Consider the following 23,756-nt stretch of genomic DNA (forward strand, 5'->3'; position numbering starts at 1 on the left):
ACAGTGATGGTATTGGACCTCGCAACCTATTGGTAACACGACATGAGCTCGGCCAGCCGTTCACCCAGAATTGTCGGAATTACACCATGGAGCTCGACTGTGTTTATCGAATACCATCACTTAAACACAAGTAAATGATTGCTAACTTATCCTTTGCACCAATATTGTTCATCAAATCCTCATTAACCTTTTCATCGATAATGTAGCAAAGGCTAAAATTGTATCGACAAATCAATGAACCGCAAAACTATTGTTTCCCTGTTAAATAGCTCCCCCAAAAATAGTAGTATGGTAAATAAACCATTTTGTTCAACTGAATACTCCATTGCAGTCGTACACTGTCGTGCAAATGAGTTAGTCATTCCTGCTAGTCTTTATATCAATGCCGACTAATTGTACTGTGCTTTATCATCTTACTATAATTCACCAAATGTCCGTCTGTCCGTTCGAAGGTACCGCAAAAACGGCTCAACCGATCGCAACGATATTTGGGTGGGTATTCCTGGGACCCCTGGGAGTAAAATAGGCTATATTGTTTTTCCAATTTTTCCAATTTTCCAGTGTTTCCAAACACGATGGAATAATATTTACCGATATGAACAGTGATGTGGCTTTTATTGAAATTCTACAAATACTGTTTAGATTTTGATGACAATTATGAACCTGCCGCGAATGCGGAAGTGGGCAGATGACGGCAATGTGCGGGTTTGATAATATCCAAATACAACCGTCATTCAATCGTAATGTTATATCATTAAACGTTAATCATGTTAATCGTTTTGTTAAAGTATCAATTGATGATTGGAATTGAGTGAATACAATTACGATTTTGAATTCGTAATTGTATTCACCCAACCGTACGGAACTTCACATTAGGATTTAAATATTTGTTTATGTCACGAATGTTGTTAAAAGTTTATTTTTTATATTAATGCTATTTAATTTGTGATTGGAGTTTTGCTGTTTGGAATGAAAAAAGAGATATCGAGTTCAAGTGAATGACAAAATGCCGTGATGGTTTCTACTTTCTAAACGTAAATTCGCGGATCGCCACATGCAGATTCACCATTGACTTGGTATGGAACAAACGTACCCGTTTGTTTGCGAACGGGTATGTTTTTCATGGAAATCCTTCACGAACTTGCTGTCCATGTTTGACGTGTGACTGAAGGTGCTACACGAATGTGGAATGTATTGGTTTCTTGCTTTAGCATTCGCCGTTTCTGCATTGTCTGTTTGCTTCTGGCCTCCCACCCGTGCGTAGCATGGGTACCTCACTAGTTATAATAATAATTATTATTATTGCTATTGCCTCAGAGGCAGTAAATGACAAGAAGTGACAAACATGTAGCGCAGTTGGTATCATTATGTACTATTATCATTATCATTATGTATCATTATCATTTATGTATTATTATTATTATCATTATGTTTTATTATTCTTATTATCATGTACTATTATCACTATCATTATGTACCATTATCATTATGTATTATTATCCTTATCATTATGCACTATTATCATTATCATTATGTACCATTATCATTATCATTATGTACTATTATCATTACCATTATGTACCATTATCATTATCTATAATTATCCTTATCATTATGTACTATTATCATTATTATGTACTATTATTATTATCATTATGTATCATTATCAGTATGTATTATTATTCTTATCATTATGTACTATTATCATTATCATTATGTATTATTATTCTTATCATTATGTACTATTATCATTATCATTATGTACTATTTTCATTATCATTATGTATTATTATCATTATCATTATGTATCATTATCATTATGTATTATTATTCTTATCATTATGTACTATTATCATTATCATTATGTATTATTATTCTTATCATTATGTACTATTATCATTATCATTATGTACTATTATCATTACCATTATGTACTATTATCATTATCATTATGTACTATTATCATTATCATTATGTACCATTATCATTATCTATTATTATCCTTATCATTATGTACTATTATCATTATCATTATGTACTATTATCATTATCATTATGTATCATTATCATTATGTATTATTATTCTTATCATTATGTACTATTATCATTATCATTATGTACTATTATCATTATCATTATGTATTATTATTCTTATCATTATGTACTATTATCATTATCATTATGTACTATTATCATTATCATTATGTATTATTATTCTTATCATTATGTACTATTATCATTATCATTATGTATTATTATTCTTATCATTATGTACTATTATCATTATCATTATGTACTATTATCATTATCATTATGTATCATTATCATTATGTATTATTATTATTATCATTATGTGCTATTATCATTATCATTATGTACTATTATCATTATCATTATGTACTATTATCTTTATCATTATGTACTATTATCATGATCATTATGTGTTATTATTCTTATCATTATGTACTATTATCATTATCATTATGTACTATTATCATTATCATTATGTACTATTATCATTATCATTATGTATCATTATCATTATGTATTATAATACTTATCATTATGTACTATTATCATTATCATTATGAATTATTATTCTTATCATTATGTACTATTATCATTATCATTATGTACTATGATCATTATCATTATGTATTATTATCATTATCATTATGTATCATTATCATTATGTATTATTATCCTTATCATTATGTACTATGATCATTATCATTATGTATTGTTATTCTTATCATTATGTACTATTATCATTATCATTATGTACTATTATCCTTATCATTATGTACTATTATCATTATCATTATGTATTATTATCCTTATCATCATGTACCATTATCACTATCATTATGTATCCTTATCATTATGTTATATTATCATTATCATTATGTACTATTATCATTATAATTATGTATCCTTATCATTATGTACTATTTATCATTGTCATTATGTATTATTATCCTTATCATCATGTACCATTATCACTATCATTATGTATCCTTATCATTATGTTATATTATCATTATCATTATGTACTATTATCATTATCATTATGTATTATTATCCTTATCATGTACCATTACCATTATAATTATGTATCATTATCATTATGTATCATTATCATTATGTACCATTATCATAATGTATTATTATCCTTATCATGTACCATTACCATTATAATTATGTATCATTATCATTATGTATCATTATCATTATGTACCATTATCATTATGTACCATTATCCTTATCATGTACCATTATCACTGTCATTATGTACCATTATCATTATGTATCATTATCACTATCACTCTGTGGTTACTGAAGAAGCCCTGAACACTTTTGATCGTTTTCCCTGCTGATAAATAAACAGTTTGCAGGGATGGCAGCCTCCTTGTTATTGCACTCTTCCCCTTGCAACCATATTCATGGCCTTCGGCTCCAAGGTGGGAAAAAACTGCTGTCTCGCACTGGACGTCCTGCAGCTGACCAACGAGGGCTATTTATAGTTACTATAACTTTTTCTGTCACATTTTCGCACAATTATTAAATATTTTCTCCATGTTAACATAATAAAGCGTTGTTGAAAATTTAATGACAAAAGCTCGAATGGCAAAAATGTTATGGCCTGGACACACACACACACACACACACACACACACACACACACACACACACACACACACACACACACACACACACACACACACACACACACACACACCTGCGCAGGGTGATGGGCTAGTGAATGCCAGTGAGAGTTTTGTCAAATGTACACCCTCATTCCCATTATCTCACGCCTTTCCCACAATATCTATTGCGAGCGCATTCAACCTTCAAACTGAAACAACTGAAATATTTTTTGATTTGCATGACAGTCAGTGTCTGTCTGACCTTTCCTGAATGATGTGTCTCTGGACATGCATTTATTTACTTTTTCACGTGTTTGACACATCGTTCGATGACCGTGATGCTAAGATTGATTAATTATTTTTTCTCTGCGAAAATTCCTTTGCAACAATTGCATCTGAAATGAGTTCCATGTTGTTTTTGTTTGGAGCTGTATCTATGTGAATGGAGCCATGGGGAGGTTTGTGGAGATGCTGGCTTTTCCATTCGCACCAAACGTCTATTCTGCTGAATGCGCCGATTGTCGTGTGTGATTGTTCTTTTTCAATGGGCACTGGAAATGCAAATAAACTGAGTACAATAAGCACAGGCAATGTACATGAAAATGCCTTTTCCCCTTATTTAGTTGGCAAACATGTAAATCTTTCACCCCTTTCCCTGACCGTTACCCGAGCATTTGGCAGCACAGAAGTCCTTGAACATGGCTTTTTTCAGGTAACGAAGTGAATACTTCATTGACAATTGCATTTGGGCTAACTCACATAATATTCATCAGCCATGGTGCCACAAAGTATTCGTGACACTCACATGATAGACAACATGGCACCGCTCATTAGCAATACCACAGGTAACGTGTAACCACCTTAGCCGCGCCAGAGGCTTCGTGAATGGCGGGACACCAACAAGAAAGAGATCAGGACAGATTTGGTGTTATAATTATGAATGGACATGTATTTGGATATTTATTCCGGATATACATTCACGCGAAAAGGTAAGTACACCCCATGCAAAGTTTTGACTTTTTCAACATATTTCATCATACAGCTATTTGATCTTCATTTCAACAATATTGATTGATAAAGGTGATATAATATAACAAATATCAAGAAACATTGACATTTTGTAGTCCATTGTATAATTTAAATAAACATAAATGCAAATTTCGCATGTGGAAAAAGTAAGTACACCCCTACATTTATCACTACTTCAAATACCTAAAATTAGAATCAGGTGCACCAGCTCAGGTGCAAATGATTAGAACATCGTTAGAGAGGATCTTGGAGGAACCTGTCTTATTTAAACCTCAGACATTTAGTTTGGTTTGCTCTTTGTTGTTGAAGTGTGTGGCATCACCATGCCTAAATCAAAAGAGCTCTCTGAGGCCTTCAGAAAGAAGGTTATAGATGCCTACGAGTCTGGGAAGGGATTTAAAAAGATCTCCAAACAGTTTGAAATCAATCATTCGACTGTCCGGAAGATCATCTACAAGTGGAGAAGATTCCAAACAACTGCCAACTTGTTCAGGCCAGGCCGCCCCAGCAAGTTCAGCCCGGGAGCAGACCGCAAGATGCTGAAAGAAGTCTCTAAGAACCCCAGAATGTCATCACAGGACCTACAGGTAGCTCTTGCCACTGTTGATGTCAAAGTGCACGAGTCTACCATTAGAAAGAGGCTGCACAAATTTGATCTACATGGGAGGTGTGCCAGGAGGAAACCTTTACTGTCCAGAAAGAACATCAAGGCAAGACTAAAGTTTGCCAATGAACACTTCGGCAAAGACCAGCACTTCTGGAACAATGTGCTCTGGACAGGTGAGTCAAAGGTAGAGCTATTTGGCCACAGTACCAGAAGACATGTTTGGTGAAAACCAAAGACAGCATTTGACCACAAGAACCTGATACTAACTGTAAAGCATGGTGGTGGAAATATTATGGATTGGGGCGGCAGCTTTGCTGCATCAGGGCCTGGGCAGCTCACCATCATAGAATCCACGATGAATGCTTCATTGTACCAGAGGGTGCTTGAGGATAATGTGAGGCCATCTGTCGGAAAGTTGAAGCTCAACCGAAGGTGGACCTTGCAACATGACAATGACCCTAAACATACCAGTAAATCCACCAAGGAATGGCTGAAAAGAAAGAAATGGAGGGTTCTGGAATGGCCAAGTCAAAGCCCGGATCTAAATCCCATCAAGATGTTGTGGGGGGATTTGAAACGAGCTGTGCATGCAAGAAACCCCTCAAACATCGCACAGCTGAAAGAATTCTGCATGGAGGAGTGGGCAAAAATTTCTCCCCAGTCAATGTCAGAGTCTGGTCGACAGTTATAAGAAACGCCTACTTGAGGTTGTTTCTGCCAAAGGGGGCAATACCACCTATTAGAGCCAAGGGTGTACTTACTTTTTCCACAGAAGGAAATGGCATCTCTGTTTATTTTTTGTTGAATAAATTATTGCAGTCAATTTTTCATTGTTTTTTGTTCAATTAGATCACCTTTATCTATAGATACTGTTTAAATGAAGATCAAATATTGAAATGTCCACATATGTTAAAAAAAGATTTTAAAAACATTTCATGGGGTGTACTTACTTTTTCACGTGACTGTAGAAGCTAAAAATGTGCAAACGGTGCTCGGCATCCATCGGAAGTTCATTTTATTAATGACCTAGGCTGAATATGTATAGGCCTAAGCCTATCGACACGAGCCTTCAAAAGTTATTCACTCTACTTTGAATATGTATTGGACTATCCAAATGACAATTCAAATTCGCTCTTCCATGAGCCTCTCTTATGTATTAATATTGAAATAAGTGCCCAATGAATTAATTTTTTTTTTTGGAAAAAATTGTTGCAAGAAAGAAAATCCATATCAGTTACTTCTCGTATTTGAATCTCCACCACGAGGATTGAATAAGCAATGACAAATGGCTGTAGATCAGTTTGGAAAGGATTGTGACGAGTTCTCAACTCTTTTCACATAAGCTGCTATTTCGTTTGCATTAATGTCTTCTCCGGTGCTTGTCCTTTGCACATTATTTGCCTTTCTTATGCAGGACCAACATGCACACAAAGAAACATGCATGCACACATATCTTCTTTTTTTTCTTCTTCTTGTTTTTTCTTTTTTTACCTCCTTTCCCTTGAGATCCCATCTCATTTTCTAATTCTGACAGCCTGGCTGGCGATAATTATTTGTTTGGTATCAAGAATGGAAATGCTTAGTATTCACGGTTTGGGGACTTGGCATATGGAGAAGATTGGTGAATGGGGAGGACAGTGTAGTTGGGGTCCAGGGAATGAGGCAGGTTGTGGAATCTTCTGATATAGTAATTACTCTTCTTCTTAGCTCATTAAGATGCACAGCCTTAGGATAGTGGGAAAGGATACAGAGATGGTGAATCCTGGCACAAAGCTGAGAGGGTCAAGGGTCCAGCAGAGCCCAGAGAGACTCACAGAAATTAGTGCACGGACAGACAATGCAGCTTTCTGTCAGCTCTTCTCGCCTTTTTAATTAATTTTCCTCTTCCAGACTTTCCCGAGTGTGCCATCTCCATTTGTCTTTCTCTTTCTTTGTGTGTGTGTGTGTGTGTGTGTGTGTGTGTGTGTGTGTGTGTGTGTGTGTGTGTGTGTGTGTGTGTGTGTGTGTGTGTGTGTGTGTGTGTGTGTGTCTAAAATATCTTTTTTTACCATTTGGGCTTTTGTCATTAAATTTTCAACAAACCTCTATGATGAGAATATGGAAAAGATTAATTAATAATTGGGTCAAAATGTCAAAGGGCAAAGTCCCAGTAAATAGGAATAGGCCTTATTGGCCCGTCGGCTGTGTGTCATTGCGAGAAGGTCGTGTTTTGTAATCACTCCCATGCTTCTTCATTTATTTACCATTGAGCTTAAGTGTGTATGTCCAGGCTATAACTTTTTTTTACCAATTGTGCTTGTCATCAAATCTTCAACAAACTTTATTTATGAGAATATGGAGAACGCAAATTTAAAAAATATATATATATTTTTTTTAGCTGTACTTTTTGTCAAGTTAAGTTCTATTACAATGCGGATTCGGACGGCCTTTGCATTTTGAGATACTTTCTACTTTTGGTTTTGGTTTCAAGGACAAAGCTGTGATGTTTCCACACTTGATTTTAGGAACATTTTCTGATGTTCCACGTCATCATATCTCTACACCAAGAGCTCTTTTAGCGATTGTTGCAGAAGCCTGCACAGCCTCCACTTGTAGCCCTTTTATAATAAACTAGCCGAAAACACCCGGCGTTGCCCGGGTTCTTTTTGAATGAATTTACTACTATAATTCAGCTTTTACTCGTGGCTGTAGAAGATTGACTACTATAATTCAGCTCAGCTTTTAATTGCGAAATGGGCCCAGCCCGGCCGAAGCGGCCTCGACCGGCCTCGCCACCTAGCTTATAACCTTCCCGGGGCCCGTCCTGACATTTTTGGTTCTTTTTGAATGCATTTACTACTATAATTCAGCTTCAACTCGTGGCTGTAGAAGATTGACTACTAGAATTCAGCTCAGCTTTTAATTGCGAAATGGGCCCAGCCCGGCCGAAGCGGCCTCGACCGGGCTCGCCACCTAGCCTATAACCTTCCCTGGGCACGTCCCGACATTTTTAGTTCTTTTTGAATGAATTTACTACTATAATTCAGCTTTTACTCATGACCGCAGAAGATTGACTACTATAATTCAGCTCAGCTTTTAATTGCGAAATGGGCCCAGCCTGGCCGAGGCGGCCTCAACCGGCCTCGCCACCTAGCCTATAACCTTCCTCCTATCTTTCACCATTCAGGAGATTAGCGCGTGCAGACAAACAAACAAACAAACAAACAAAAACTTTCTTTTGTATATATAGATTAATGATATTTCCTGGTATCCCTTTCAAATAGTCAATGGTGATTAATTTTGAAATTTCTGACTTCCAAATTACCTTCACGTCATTATTTAAGGTTTTGGCCATTCCAAGTAATATGTCGGCAAAGTCATTGGATACTTCTTCGTTCGTATGCAGCACAAGTCAGTGGGTGGCATCATTTGTCAGTGGGCGGCTGTGCCACTTATCAGTGCCATACTTGGTTGCACTGTATTGTTTACAAGTATGTATGTATGTATGTATGTATGTATCTATGTATGTATGTATGTATGTATGTTTATATGCGACGAAAACGTCTTCTTCTTCAAATTAAATTACCACCCTCTTAATTAACCCTCTTAGTTGCGTTAAGACTGCTGAGACCCCTCAGACCTTTGACGACCCTTTAAATCCCCCAAGACCCTTCAGACCACCAAGACCCCCAAAGACCCAACATACCCTGAAGACCCCCAATTACCCCAAAGACCCAAAACACCCCAAAGACCCAAAATACCCTTCAAGGCCCTGAGGCTCAGAAAGACCCTGAATACCCAAAAACCCAAAAGACCCCAAAGACCCAAAACACCCCGAAGACCCAAAACACCCCAAAGACCCAAAACACCCCGAAGACCCAATCCCAAAACACCCCGAAGACCCAAAACACCCCAAAGACCCAAAACACCCCAAAATACCCAAAGCACCCCGAAGACCCAAACCACCCCGAATACCCAAAACACCCCGAAGACCAAAAACACCCCGAAGACCCAAAAGACCCCAAAGACCAAAAATACCCTGAAGACCCAAAAGACCCCGAAGACCCAAAAAGCCCCTGAAGACCCCGCAGACCCAAAAGACACAGAAGACCCTTAAGACCCAAAAGCCTCTGAAGACACCAAAGATGCAAAAGACCCTGAAGACCCAAAACACCTCAAAGACCCAAAATACCTTTAAAGGCCCAGAGGATCCAAAAGACCCTGAAGACCCAAATAGCCCTGAAGACCCAAAACACCATGAAGACCCCAAAGACACCGAAATGGTCAAAGATGCCTACCCCTCTGAAACGACGTGTGGCGAGGCGCGCTGAGCGTGCCGAGTCACGCTAGTAAGAATATATAATGATGTAATGATAAACAGATTTGATTATAAGGTCAAGAGATCAAAGGTCAGAGGTCCCATGAGATAAAAAAAATTATATTATTTTGCTAACTTGAACTAGCGATTGGAGTTTGACCAAACTTTGTGTAAATATATATTACGATACAAAAAGATGAACTGATTAGATTTTGTTGTCAAAGGTCAGAGGTCATGCCACGTAAAAATATGATACTTGAGAACAGCTGAATGTATTTAAATCAAATTTGGTACAACTTTGTATAATGATGTAATAATGTGGTTAGAGGCATATCAGTCGACGTCGAAGAGTTCCATTCTAGTTTTTATTTAGCTTTTATGTTGTTGTACTAAAGTAAATTTGATTATTTATTGTTTCTTTATTTCTTCTTTCCCCTGATTTCAATGTGCATTTATTTATCCCATTGTGATGTACAAATTCCTCTTCAACATTGTCAATGTATTGTTCCCTCCGCCACCAAAGGTGGATGGAGGTTGTGTTTCACCCCTGTCTGTCTGCTTGTCTGCCTGTCTGTGAGTAGAATATCTCAAGAGGTTGTGGATAGATTCAGCCAAAATATGGTGGGCAGGTTAGGTGTGTGACAGACATATTGATTAGATTTTGGTGAAGATACGGATTCGGATCCGATTACTATAATTTTTTTAAATGATTCTTCACCATTGAGAGATAGGGCCAAAAACGATATATAGCAGGATATCTCGAAACATTTTAGATGGATGCCGACAAAATTTGGTGGACATCTTAGGTGTGTGAGAAAGACTCATTGATTCGATTTTTGTGAAGATACTATAATTGATTCGATATAATACTATAATTTTTTAAGCGATTCTTCACCATTGAGACATGTGGCCATAAACAATATACAGCACAATATTTCAAAAAGTTGTGGACGGATTATGACAAAACCTGGTGGATGAGTTGCGTGTGTGACAATAACAAGCCGACTAGATTTTGGTTCAAGTCTGGATCCAGATAGGCCTATCAATGGGAAACAAAAGGTAAACTGTTTAGCCTGGCGGAGGTATGCGCTCTACCAAATGCCGTTCTAGTTTTCCCAGTTTTAGTTGTTTGTTTTTTATTTTCCACGCAGGACGTTTTCACATGCATGTGCAGCAGGCGTTAGATCCTTTATATTTCTGCTTGATGGAGTTTAAATTATATCCATTGTCTTTGTTGCTGATCAATTTACTGAAGGACGTCAATGCTTTGTATAACATTAGAGGAGAGAGACTATCACTTTGAACAATACGTTATTGTATTTTCACAATTGTATTTGAATTTATTTCAAGTGGTGCAGTGTAGCATAAAAGCCAGGAGGAATGGACAGTGCAAAGGCTCAGCTGGAAGGACAGGGTGTAAAAGCAAAGCAAGTACAGGTGGCTGGTTCTGCAGCCAAAGACTTCACAAGCTGCCGTGGGAAGATGAGGTTAGAGGCGAAGGCTCTGGCTGGCACACTATGATATTAAGGGGAAAGGGTTAGCTGGTGCAAAAAGACAAGCATCAAAAAAAGTTGAGGGATGGGTGGAGTGTGAGACAGATGCAGATATACAGTCACGTGAAAAAGTAAGTACACCCCATGTGAAGATTTGACTTTTTCAACATATTTCAACATACAGCTATTTGATCTTCATTTCAACAATATTGATAGATAACGGTGATATAATATAACAAATATCATGAAACATTTACATTTTGTAGTGTAGTCCATTGTATAATTTAAATAAACATAAATGCAAATTTCGCATGTGGAAAAAGTAAGTACACCCCTACATTTATCACCACTTCAAATACCTAAAATTAGAATCAGGTCTGACCAGCTCAGGTGCAAATGATTAGAATATCGTTAGAGAGGATCTTGGAGGAACCTGTCTTATTTCAACCTCAGACATTTCGTTTGGTTTGCTCTTTGTTGTTGAAGTGTGCGGCGTCACCATGCCTAGATCAAAAGAGCTCTCTGAGGCCTTCAGAAAGAAGGTTATAGATGCCTACGAGTCTGGGAAGGGATTTAAAAAGATCTCTAAACAATTTGAAATCAATCGTTCGACTGTCCGAAAGATCATCTGCAAGTGGAGAAGATTCCAAACAACTGCCAACTTGTTCAGGCCAGGCCGCCCCAGCAAGTTCAGCCCGAGAGCACACCGCAACATGCTGAAAGAGGTCTCTAAGAACCCCAGAATGTCATCACGGGGCCTACAGGTAGATCTTGCCACTGTTGATGTCAAGGTGCATGAGTCTACCATTAGAAAGAGGCTGCACAAATTTGATCTACATGGGAGGTGTGCCAGGAGGAAACCTTTGCTGTCCAGAAAGAACATCAGGGCAAAACTAAAGTTTGCCAATGAACACCTAGGCAAAGACCAGCACTTCTGGATCAATGTGCTCTGGACAGATGAGTCAAAGGTAGAGCTATTTGGTCACAGTACCAGAAGACATGTTTGGCGAAAACCAAAGACAGCATTTGACCACAAGAACCTGATACCAACTGAAAAGCATGGTGGTAGAAATATTATGGCTTGGGGCAGCTTTGCTGCATCAGGGCCTGGGCAGCTCACCATCATAGAATCCACAATGAATTCTTCATTGTACCAGAGGGTGCTTGAGGATAATGTGAGGCCATCTGTCGAAAAGTTGAAGCTCAACCGAAGGTGGACCTTGCAACATGACAATGACCCTAAACATACCAGTAAATCCACCAAGGAATGGCTGAAAAGAAAGAAATGGAGGGTTCTGGAATGGCCAAGTCAAAGCCCGGATCTAAATCCCATCAAGATGTTGTGGGGGGATTTGAAACGAGCTGTGCATGCAAGAAACCCCTCAAACATCGCACAGGTGAAAGAATTCTGCATGGAGGAGTGGGCAAAAATTTCTCCCAGTCGATGTTAGAGACTGGTAGACAGTTATAAGAAACGCCTACTTGAGGTTGTTTCTGCCAAAGGGGGCAATACCACCTATTGGAGCCAAGGGTGTACTTACTTTTTCCACATGCGAAATTTGTATTTATGTTTATTTAAATTATACAATGGACTACAAAATGTAAATGTTTCATGATATTTGTTATATTATATCACCTTTATCTGTCAATATTGTTGAAATGAAGATCAAATAGCTGTATGTTGAAATATGTTTGAAAAGCTAAAACTTTACATGGGGTGTACTTACTTTTTCACGTGACTGTATATGCAGATGTATTTATAAATAAATGCTATAGATGCAGATATAGATATAGATGCAGATATTGATATAGATGCAGATATCGATATACATATAGATGCAGATATAAATGTGGATATGGATATGGATATGGATGGATTTATTAGCCATTTTATATCAACACTATTATCCCTTCAATGTTGCAGTAATTAAGGGTTTTAATGTTGAGTATCATATTATTCTGCCTAAGTGTGTCACTGACTATTTGATTGTTACTCCCGCCAGGGAGTAATGCATTCGGTCGTGTCCGTCCGTCTGTGTGTTCGTGTGTTTGTGATCAAGATATCTGGAAAAGTTCTGAACGGATTTGGATGAAAGTTGGTGGGATGATTGCCCTTGGGATAAGGAAGAATTGATTAGTTTTTGGTGAAGCTAAGGATATTATTCCGGATCCAGGAATTTTTTGAAGGATTTTTTTACCATTGGAAGATAGGGTTCAGCAGCAGCCACCCACGGCGGGAGCATGCGCTCTACTGAGTTGCGTTGTAGTTTAAACTTGTATTTTGCTAATTTTTCCTGTCCAATTAAATAATTCCCAAAACAAACCATCCTCTCAAGTATAATTTTTATCTGACGCCAAAAATAAAAAAAATTATGTCGTTTAAACATAAACATAATCTCCGAAATATATATTTGTAAAACGTGCAAGGTTTTAAGCACGTGCACAGAGTTCCAGATGATGCACAGAAGGAACATGCTTTTGAGTTTGAATTGGAGAACTGATGCAATAAAGCATTGCAAGGTAAGATCCAATGAACCAGCTTTCATAGAGAATCCCGAACAGACTTGTGGGAAGGCAATGAGTAAATATCCCGCCAATTGGGGTATTAGGTAGGCGAAACAGGGAGGGGTAAAAAATGAAGTCTCTGCGTCGTGACCTAATATGCTCTGATAGTAATTCCTACAAAAACTAGAACGGTACTCTGTAAAGAGCATACCTCCGCCAGGTGAACAGTTTACGTTTTGTATCCTGGAGTAGACGAGAAAATCACAATGCAGAATCACATTTAATCAAAATCATCCGTCCACAACTTTTTGAGATGTCCTGCAATATATTGTTTTTGGCCCTATCTCCCAATGGTGAAGAATCACTGAAAAAATTGTACTATCCGGATCCGTCACCGGATCTTCACCAAAATTGAATCGATTCTTCCTTGTCACATACACGACCTGTCCACCAAGTTTCGTCCAAATCCATCCATAATTTTCTGAGATATCCTGCTATATGTTGGTTTTAGCCCAATCTCTCAATTGTGAAGAATCATTTAAAAAAATTAAATAATTCTCAAATCCGAATCCATATTCAGATCTTCGCCAAAATTGAATCGATTCTTCCTTATCACACACACAACCTCTCCACCAAGTTTCGTCCAAATCCATGCATACATGTTTGAGATATCCTGCTATATGTTGGTTTTAGCCCTATCTCTCAATTGTGAAGAATCACTTAAAAAATTAAATACCTCTCATATCCGAATCCATATTCAGATCTTCACCAAAATTGAATCGATTCTTCCTTGTCACACACCCAACCTGTCCACCAGGTTTCGTCCAAATATGTCCACAACTTTTTGAGATATCCTGCTATGTATCCTGCTATGTATCCTTTTGAGGTATCCTGCTATCTCCCAATGGTGAAGAATCACTTTTAAAATTCCACTAGCCGGATCCGAATCCGGATCTTCACCAAAATCTAATCATTTCGTCCTTGTCACATACGCTATCTTTCTGCCAAATTTCGTCCGAATCCGTTCACAACTTTTTAAGATATCTTGTTCACAGACAGGCAGGTGTGAAAAGATAACCTCCATCCACCTTTGGTGGCGGAGGTAACAACAAACACAAGCGTTATACCATTTTTTCCTTCAATAACGGAGTCAGATAATATTTGTTACTGTCGTGGATGTTCAGGGCAGAAAAAGGGGGAACGTGCAGATAACTTTGAAAGAGGATTGTTTGAATGTCTCGAACCTCACCAACTGCAATATCCATTGACGATCGTCTGTTTTACACTGCGATAGGTTTCACATTGTATGTGTTGGAGAAAATGATAAAAAGTTCTTAAAGACCTTATTCCTGGTAATTGCGCTAAAAATGCACTTGGCATTATGTCACAGTGCCAAAGGACTGGTTTTAAGGTCCTTCACCCAAAGCAGTTCAACATGAACAAAATGTTGCATGACGCCCTATCTTTGCCATAATACATGTAGAAAATGTTTATAAAATAATTGTCCTTTATTTCAACATGTTTATATCATGTATCACATGCAACGAGAACTCCCGTCCGTGATCTATTTTTGTTACTGCGATCACTTGTGAACCGCTAAAGGGATTTTTATCAAACTTGGTACAGAGGTGTATTATGATGCAAAGATGAACTGATTAGATTTTGAATGCAAAGGGTCAAAGGTCATATGATCTTTCACTGAAAGTAGCAGATTTTAGTTACTGCGATAACTTATGAACCGCTAAACGGATTTTGACCAAACTTGCCAAAACTACAGAGTGTAATACAAATATTTAGTGATTATATTTTGGGTTCAAAAGGTCAAAGGCCTAAGGTCAAGTGTCCTTTAATTGAATATCTGTTTTACTGCAATAACTTATGATGAATCACTCAAGAAATTTAAACCATACTTGACATACAAATGGAATGTAAAACAAAAATGAACTGGTTCAATTTTAGATTTAACAGGTCAAAGGTCATGTTAGCTTTGAAAATCATTTTGCAGACCATAAGTTGGAATCATCTCATGTTCTCTTCTACTTATCTGTGTGTCTGTCTCTCTCTCTCTCTCTCGCTCTCGCTCTCGCTCTCGCCTTCGCTCTCACTCTCTCTCTCTCGCTCTTGCTCTTGCTCTTGCTCTCGCTCTCTCTCTCTCTGAGGACCTTTAATTACTCCCGCCAGGGAGTAATGCATTTGATCGTGTCCGTCCGTGTGTGTGTTCGTGTGTTCATGTGTTTGTGAACAAGATATCTGCAAAAGTTCTGAACGGATTTGGATGAAAGTTGGTGGGATGATTGCCCTTGGGATAAGGAAGAATTGATTAGTTTTTGGTGAAGCTCGGGATATTATTCCGGATCCAGGAATTTTTTGAAGGATTTTTTTTACCATTGGAAGATAGGGCTCAGCAGCGGCCACCCACGGTGGGAGTATGTGCTCTCCTGAGTGGCGTTCTAGTTTTTCATGTGACCTTTAATTGAGATAAAACATAACAGAAGGTTGACATTTAATGTAGGCAAAGGCATATGCATTGACGCATTCCCATCAAATTGCACTTTCTGATTTTATATCCAAATCACAACTCATTTCCATCCACATTATCAAAGCATGGAATTTTTGATGTCAGGATAAAGCCACGCCCTCATCATTGGGGTTCTGCTCCATCTTGCATTGCAACTGGCGGAAGTGCGTGAGCAGGAAAGTGCTCATATAACGGGTCACATACATCCATTAAATACTACATCACGTTATAGTATTTCAACTCATAAGGTCACTGCCAAGTAATAATATCCGATAACAATGGAACGTGTTGTTTTGTTAATTTATTTTGCAGCTTGTGAACTCGATTGCCAAGACCTATGTCGGAACAAGTGTTTATATGGCTGTGAGTGAGTTTTTCTTTCTTCAAAAATTGCCATAGCTCAGCTATGTTTACCCTGTCGACATGATACTCTGATTCCCTTCTGTTGGTGAATCATAAATGGTTGGAATGTGGTTTAACATTTAAATATAGTTATCTCTACAACATATGAAAATTTCAAGAGTTTTGCACAAATGAAGATACTGTACTGAATGACCCGATGTTTGTACACTTTAGGAAAAATTAGACAATCGTTCAAGAAAGGACCATAAATATCATTGGCCAACAGCTTGGAAAGCAAAGCATAGTCCCAGATAGTGTCACAGCCACAAGAGCGAGGCCTATGACCACTTATTGGAGATTCAAAGTATTTCCTCCCACACTACTCTCATCATCCTTCTGTTTTTTTTCCTTCTTCTTTTTTTTTTTGCTTATTTTATTCACAAGCAAATCAATTTGGAAATTGATTTTGGCAATGGAAATATAGGTTAATGCTGAGGTACAAAAAGTGAGTCAGAGTTTGTAATGCGATTCAGAATGAGGTGGATTTTAGGAATGCGATGGAAGCAGCAGTCTCCACCTTGCACACATCTCTCGAGCTGGTTGGCTTTGTGACCTCAGTGAGAGGAAGCCATTTGTGTTGTCACTCCAACTGCTCCAAGTTTTCCTAACTAACATTGTCTGTTACTTTTGCTTCCCATTACATACTGTACTTGAACTCCAGTCCTTGTGACCAAAATTTAGACTCGAGACCTTTAGATCCATTTTTGACTTTTATGGACTCGGCAGAAAAAAAATGCAAGAAAATTTCAGGTGGTAAAACATGTATTTCTGCTTCTCGTGTCTCATCCTTCCTCAGCCTGAGAGGATATCTGGAGAGCAGTATGGAATCCACTCAGATGTCTGGAGTCTAGGGATCACCTTTATGGAGGTAAAAATCACTTCTGATGAGCAGGTTTTCCCTTTAGGTTGTCTTGGAAATGAGGTGTTGTGATATTGGCCTATTAAACTTACCATAATCATTTTTTTTTGTGAGATTAACATGCTTGATCATTTAATGTTGCACCTTTAAATGAAGTGTCTCAATGATTTACTAATGAGATATAATTTAAAAAAAACAAGTAGTGATGTTAAGAATGATATGACTGGCAAGATAGTTGACTAGTTCCTGTTTTCACATGAATCCTACTAATATGCAAATCAATCATGAACTTAAATAAATTATCCCATTCCAGAATTTATCATCAATTATAATTTGTTTTATTGTTTCAAAGGCTCGTTTAAGCTTTGGATGCAGAATATGAGTTCATGGAAGAGCTTGAGGCCAAAGACAACATGAGTAACGTACTGTCAGTGGGGCAGTGGTGCCACAGGTGTGCGCAACAATCGAGAGAATGAACAAACAGGAAAAGAGGAGAAAGACGAGGGAGGGAGAAATGTAGAAGGTTGAAGGATACAATAGGAAGGTTGAATGAGTCAGCGTTAGTAAGTGAAAAAAGATGCCAAACATGGATGGGGATGACGTGAGATGGTAATGCACTACCGGATTTGTCAGCCCGAGAAGGATGAGTGGGATTTTACAACCTTCAAAAAACGAACCCACAATCGAGAGAAGAGAAGAACAAAAGAATGGAAGTGAGCAAGAAGTGAGCCTGGATTTTGGGAGCTTGCACCCTCAGGTACACTGCATGTACCCTGCAGTAGCTGGGCCAGGAGTTTGGAGGTGCGGGACCGGTTGGGGGTGTCAGCTGAAAATGGGAAAGAGAGGGTGTCACCTGAAAGTACCATAGAAAAGGATGTAAAAATCAGAGATGACCTCTGAAAATATGATTGTGCAATAATCTCTTCCTTGTTTCTCTACTTTTGGCATGAGGAGGAATCCCCACTTGTTAAAAATTACATTTTCTTAACTATACATTTAATACTAATATGTCTTTTTTTGTGAATCATTTTTTCAATTTTAGTCACTACAAACACCCACTCTCTTGCTTGCGTGGTCGCCTGACACATGTCGCTTGTGTGGACGCTCAACGTGCATCATTCGCATGGATACACTGTATCACTCGTGTATCACTCGCGTGGAGACCTGACGCCCAACATGAGTAACTCGTGTGGACGCCCGACTTTTGCCACTCGCGTGGAGGTCCGACACACGTTTCACATGCGGATGCAGGTTGCTCATGTGGACGCCTCATGCGCATTGATTTTGTAGACCCCCGTTGCTCGCGTTGATGCCCGTCACTTGTGGAGATGTCCATCGCTTGCATGGAGGCCCTACTTTTGTCGCTCGTGTGGAGGCCTGGTGCACGTCGCTCTTCTGGAGGCCCCAGCTAGCGCACGTCACTGGTGTGGACATCAAGTGCATGTAGCTTGTGTGGAGGCCCGGCCAACGTGCGTAGCTCATGTTGAGGCCCGGCCAATGCACGTAGCTTGTGTGGATGCCTGGCTGGGGCACGTCACTTGTGTGGACATCCACTGCATGTCGCTCGTGTAAAGGCTCGGCGCGCGTCGCTCGTGTGAAATCCCGGAGCACGTCGCTCGTGTGAAGTCCCGGAGCACGTCACTCCTGTGAAGTCCCGGAGCACGTCGCTCCTGTGAAGTCCCGGAGCACGTCGCTCCTGTGAAGTCCCGGAGCACGTCGCTCGTGTGAAGTCCCGGAGCACGTCGTTCGTGTGAAGTCCCGGAGCACGTCGCTCGTGTGAAGTCCCGGAGCACGTCGCTCGTGTGAAGTCCCAGAGCACGTCGCTCGTGTGAAGTCCCAGAGCGCGTCGCTCGTGTGAAGTCCCGGAGCGCGTCGCTCGTGTGAAGTCCCGGAGCATGTCGCTCGTGTGAAGTCCCGGAGCACGTCGCTCGTGTGAAGTCCCGGAGCACGTCGCTCGTGTGAAGTCCCGGAGCACGTCGCTCGTGTGAAGTCCCGGAGCGCGTCGCTCGTGGGAAGTCCCGGAGCGCGTCGCTCGTGTGAAGTCACGGAGCACGTCCGGAGCACGTCACTCGTGTGAAGTCCCGGAGCACGTCGCTCGTGTGAAGTCCCAGAGCACGTCGCTCGTGTGAGGTCCCGGAGCACGTCGCTCGTGGAAGTCCCGGAGCACGTCGCTCGTGTGAAGTCCCGGAGCACGTCGCTCGTGTGAAGTCCCGGAGCACGTCGCTCGTGTGAAGTCCTGGAGCACGTCGATCGTGTGAAGTCCTGGAGCACGTCGCTCGTGTAAAGTCCTGGAGCACGTCGTTCGTATGAAGTCCCGGAGCACGTCGCTCGTGTGAAGTCCCGGAGCACGTCGCTCGTGTGAAGTCCCGGAGCACGTCGCTCGTGTGAAGTCCCGGGGCACGTCGCTCATGCGGAGGCCCGGGTGGCATGTCACTCGTGTGGACATCTGGTGCACACTAATGGCCCTCCTAGATGTCCTCCACTAAAGGCCTGCAAAATACTGCACGTAGGCCCCTGGCATGTGCGAAGATGCGCAGTGCACAAGTAGACGCCTGGTGTTCTTGTAGACGCCCTGTGCATGCGTATGCATGTGTGTATACGCCTGGTGTATGTGTGGCCCCATCGTGTGTGTAGGTGCCCGGCACGGGTGTTGATGCCTAATACCCGGCATGCTCGTCGACGCCCGATGTCCGGTCCGCACATCAATGCCTTATGCTCAGTACACACTTCCACACCTGACTACCTGTGCATATGTCAAAACTCGATTCCCTGTACGTACCTCGACATCCGATAATATGCCCATTTTGTACATACCTATGTATGTGCAAATGTACAAGTCATGTCATACACTCGCCTGCTGTGAATCATACATTTTGCTTGATGGTCAAAGCATCGAGAATAAGACTTCAGGACACCAGTGGATAAGACCAAAACAGATTAACAAGATCCTTTTGAGTAATGAAAGGTGCAGGTGGTTAAGGAGCGGCAAGTCTATCATGAATTGCTATGCTTGTGGGTCAGTATGGAGCTCAAAAATATGTGGTGATGCCACCTTTTTCAATGATTGGTCGAAACTCTAAAGAGACCCAAAACGGTGATTCTACACATTAGAGAAGAGAGTGACAAAGAAATGAAGTGTAGGAAAGGACTTGGATTTTAAAGAGAATAACAAGGAGCAGGTGACTGATAAACATGTACATACTGGTTGGGCTGAGTAGAGATTTGATGTCAGAAGTTTCAATAAGCGAAGCCTGGTGTTGGCTTAGCGGTTAGGGTGCCGGCTTGGGATCCTGGGTTCGAATCCCGGTCGATCGCTGAATTAACGCCATAGTAGGGGAGCCAGGCACTAAAATTTTGAAAAACCCGTACCGGCGTGCTATAAAATTTCCATGGGTGGATTTGTGTAGGCCTAGGCATCCCGCACAGGAATAGTTTGGTCTGCTCTGCATTTGCTCTTGCGAAATCTAAATTTTTGGGGGTTATTTGAACTTAAGGGACCACATAATTGAGCCCAAAAGTTAGGGGTAGGGGAAATCAAAATCCGATTTCAACAGGTTTACTATAAAGGGAACCATGCATGTTGGGTATCATCAGAAAGGTCTTGATAAGACCTACCGAATGGTACTATGCAAATGAGTAGGTCAATTCTGATGACGTCATCAGAGGTCAAAAGGTCATATTTTTTGGCCGACGTGAAAATCTAGGGGTTTCGATCTTAAAATGGCCACTGGTACAAAACTAAAAGAGATAAATGATATTGAATATTATGATAAATCATAATATAGAAAGTTCTGGGGTTGTTTTGTCTTAATGCTAGAAAATCCCAAAAATTGTCATTTTTATGAAATTTGTGTTTCAAACACAAGGGGTTAATTCCAAAACCTCAAGGTATTTGTAATGTTTATTGTTATAAAAAACTTACCCCATATGTCAACATAAATCAGTGTTATTTTCATCCATTTATCTCTTTTAGTTTTGTATCAGTGGCCATTTTAAGATCGAAACCCCTAGATTTTCACGTCGGACAAAAAATATGACCTTTTCACCTCTGATGACGTCATCAGTATTGACCTACTCATTTGCATAGTACCATTCGGTAGGTCTTATCAAGACCTTTCTAATGATACCCAACATGCATGGATCCCTTTATAGTAAACCTGTTGAAATCGGATTTTGATTTCCCCTACCCCTAACTTTTTGGCTCAATTATGTGGTCCCTTAAGTTCAAATAACCCCCAAAAAATTGGATTTCGCAAGAGCAAATGCAGAGCAGACCAAACTATTCCTGTGCGGGATGCCCCGGCCTACACAAATCCACCCATGGAAATGTTATAGCAAGCCGGTACGGAAAAATCCTTATTTTGCATAATTTTGAGGTCTGGCTCCCCTACTACCAGGTGGGTTGACTCAGCCTGTCATCCTTCCGAGGTCGACAAATTGAGTACCAGTTCACTGGTAATTCCCTGTGTGTCGCAAGGGGTGACTAACAGGGTTGGTGGCAGGAAGGGCATCCGGCCATAAAACATTGCTTCAAAAAGAGGACCACGGTGCCCAAAAAAGGTCAACCCCTGCTCTGTGGGTAAAAATGACCTCTAAAGGTGGTTCAAATTTCAATAAGCAAGACCGGATATAAAGTAGCATAAGAATACACGGATGCTAATCTCGACATGGTGAGATGGAAGCAGACCAAAAATGCCAGTGATTCTTTAGTTCCTAAACCTTATTGTTTCCATGAGTACTAGATGGGATGCAGCATCACTAGACCACAGTGGGGATCCATACTCCATGGCACTGCAGGTGGGCCCCTTGTACACAATGAATAGCTCAGAATAGCCAAAGGAAGCCTTTCTTTTATGGAGTATTCCGAGCTGATGTCTGGCCCTTGAGGCCAGTTTGGAGATATTGTCAGCTTAAGAGTGGGGCTAATGGTCAGGCTAAAGGCCTGCAAAAGACTGCAGTTGATATATTTAAGATTCAAAAAGCATTTCATAAGACTGAACGAGATGGTTTTAATTAACTACAAAGCTTGTATGTACCAGTAGGCTTCTATTGCTCCTTGATATTCACGTGATCATTGCCAAAGTATCAAATTAGTAACTAGTAACTAGTGTAAGTACCGCAGAGGTCACCTGCAGGATCATTTGCTTTTTGTAATCTAGAGCCTGACCCGTGAGACCTCGAGGCGATTGGATTTGGCGTTTCTGTGAACTGAAAATGCAAATTTTCTTGATGGCATGAAATCCCCTTCTTTCTCACCGTGTATGTTTTTATGACCTCCGCAACCGAAGGTAGATGGAGGTTATGTTTTCACAACCCTGTCTACCTGTTTGTCTGCTTGTGAACAGGATTTCTCAAAAAGTTGTGGACGGATTCAGACGAAATTTGGTGGAGACGTTGGGTGTTTGACAAGGACGACGTGATTAGTTACATGTTGGTGAAGATCCGGATCCGGATCTGGATCCGAGAATTTGAAAACTTATTTTTCACCATTGAGTGAGTGATGGGGCTAAAGCCAATATATAGCATGATATTTCAAAAATTTGTGGACGGATTATGACTAAACTTGGTGGATGAGTTGGTCCGGCGACAAGATCAAGTCCATTAGATTTTGGTTCAGGTGTGGATCCAGATCTGGCCTGTCGGTGGGATACAAAACATAAACTGTTCAGCCTGGCGGAGGTATCATTTTTTTAATGAAAAGGTGGTCTTGACACCCCAACCCTCACCCCTGTCCTCTTACATACACCACACACATACTCCACATATAGCCGACTGCACAACCCCATGCACAAGAGGATGTCCGAGATGCATTGCCCCCTGCTGGCCAGCTTCCAAATAACAGTTTTTAGTCCAATACAACCTTTCCACGGATCGAAGCATAACTAAACATCTAAACACCCGACCAACTACCAGCTGAACTCTGCTCTCACTCACATATGCAGATTGTACGAGTGATGCGGTTCTGGGTTCACTGCAGGAGGAGTTGCTCGACTTCACAGTTTACTGCATGAATCATGTCTTTGTTTACCCCTTTTTCCCCCTTTTTTATACAAGATCGAGGCTCGTGTAAGAGCTAAGAGAGTCTTCTGGACTTTAGTGCAACATTATTTGACCGCACGTTCTGGGCCAAATGTCAAATGGTATATTTGGGGCGTCCACGTTTTCTTCAGTCGATGCAGGCCGATACGACTGAGAAACTGTCACCATAGGGTTCGGAAATGAGAACAGCTGAGTATCCTTGGGGCGACGGTGGAATTTGAGGAGCAGTAGGGAGACGTCGAAACATGCAGCCATCTGCCGCAGCAAGTGTGCCGACATGTTTCAGATGTCGCGGGCATGATTTGGTGCTCCGCTGACACAGGGCGAGGGATACGCGCTACTAACGGCGATACTTGGCGT

General features: G+C 40.3%; 1 protein-coding gene across 2 annotated transcripts in view; it reads left to right on the top strand.

Moving 5' to 3' along the window:
* The window catches only part of MAP2K5 (mitogen-activated protein kinase kinase 5), a 395,167-nt gene that overhangs the window by 323,002 nt on the left and 48,409 nt on the right, over nucleotides 1-23,756 (top strand). For both annotated transcript variants that reach the window (XM_078771935.1, XM_078771937.1), the window contains exons 15-16: nucleotides 16,409-16,459; nucleotides 17,295-17,366. In XM_078771935.1, the coding sequence (XP_078628061.1) occupies nucleotides 16,409-16,459; nucleotides 17,295-17,366 (123 nt within the window). The remainder of the gene's footprint in view (nucleotides 1-16,408; nucleotides 16,460-17,294; nucleotides 17,367-23,756) is intronic.

Source organism: Myxine glutinosa, chromosome 2 (genome assembly GCF_964187855.1).
Source record: "Myxine glutinosa chromosome 2, kmMyxGlut1.1, whole genome shotgun sequence".
Classification (NCBI taxonomy): domain Eukaryota; kingdom Metazoa; phylum Chordata; class Myxini; order Myxiniformes; family Myxinidae; genus Myxine; species Myxine glutinosa.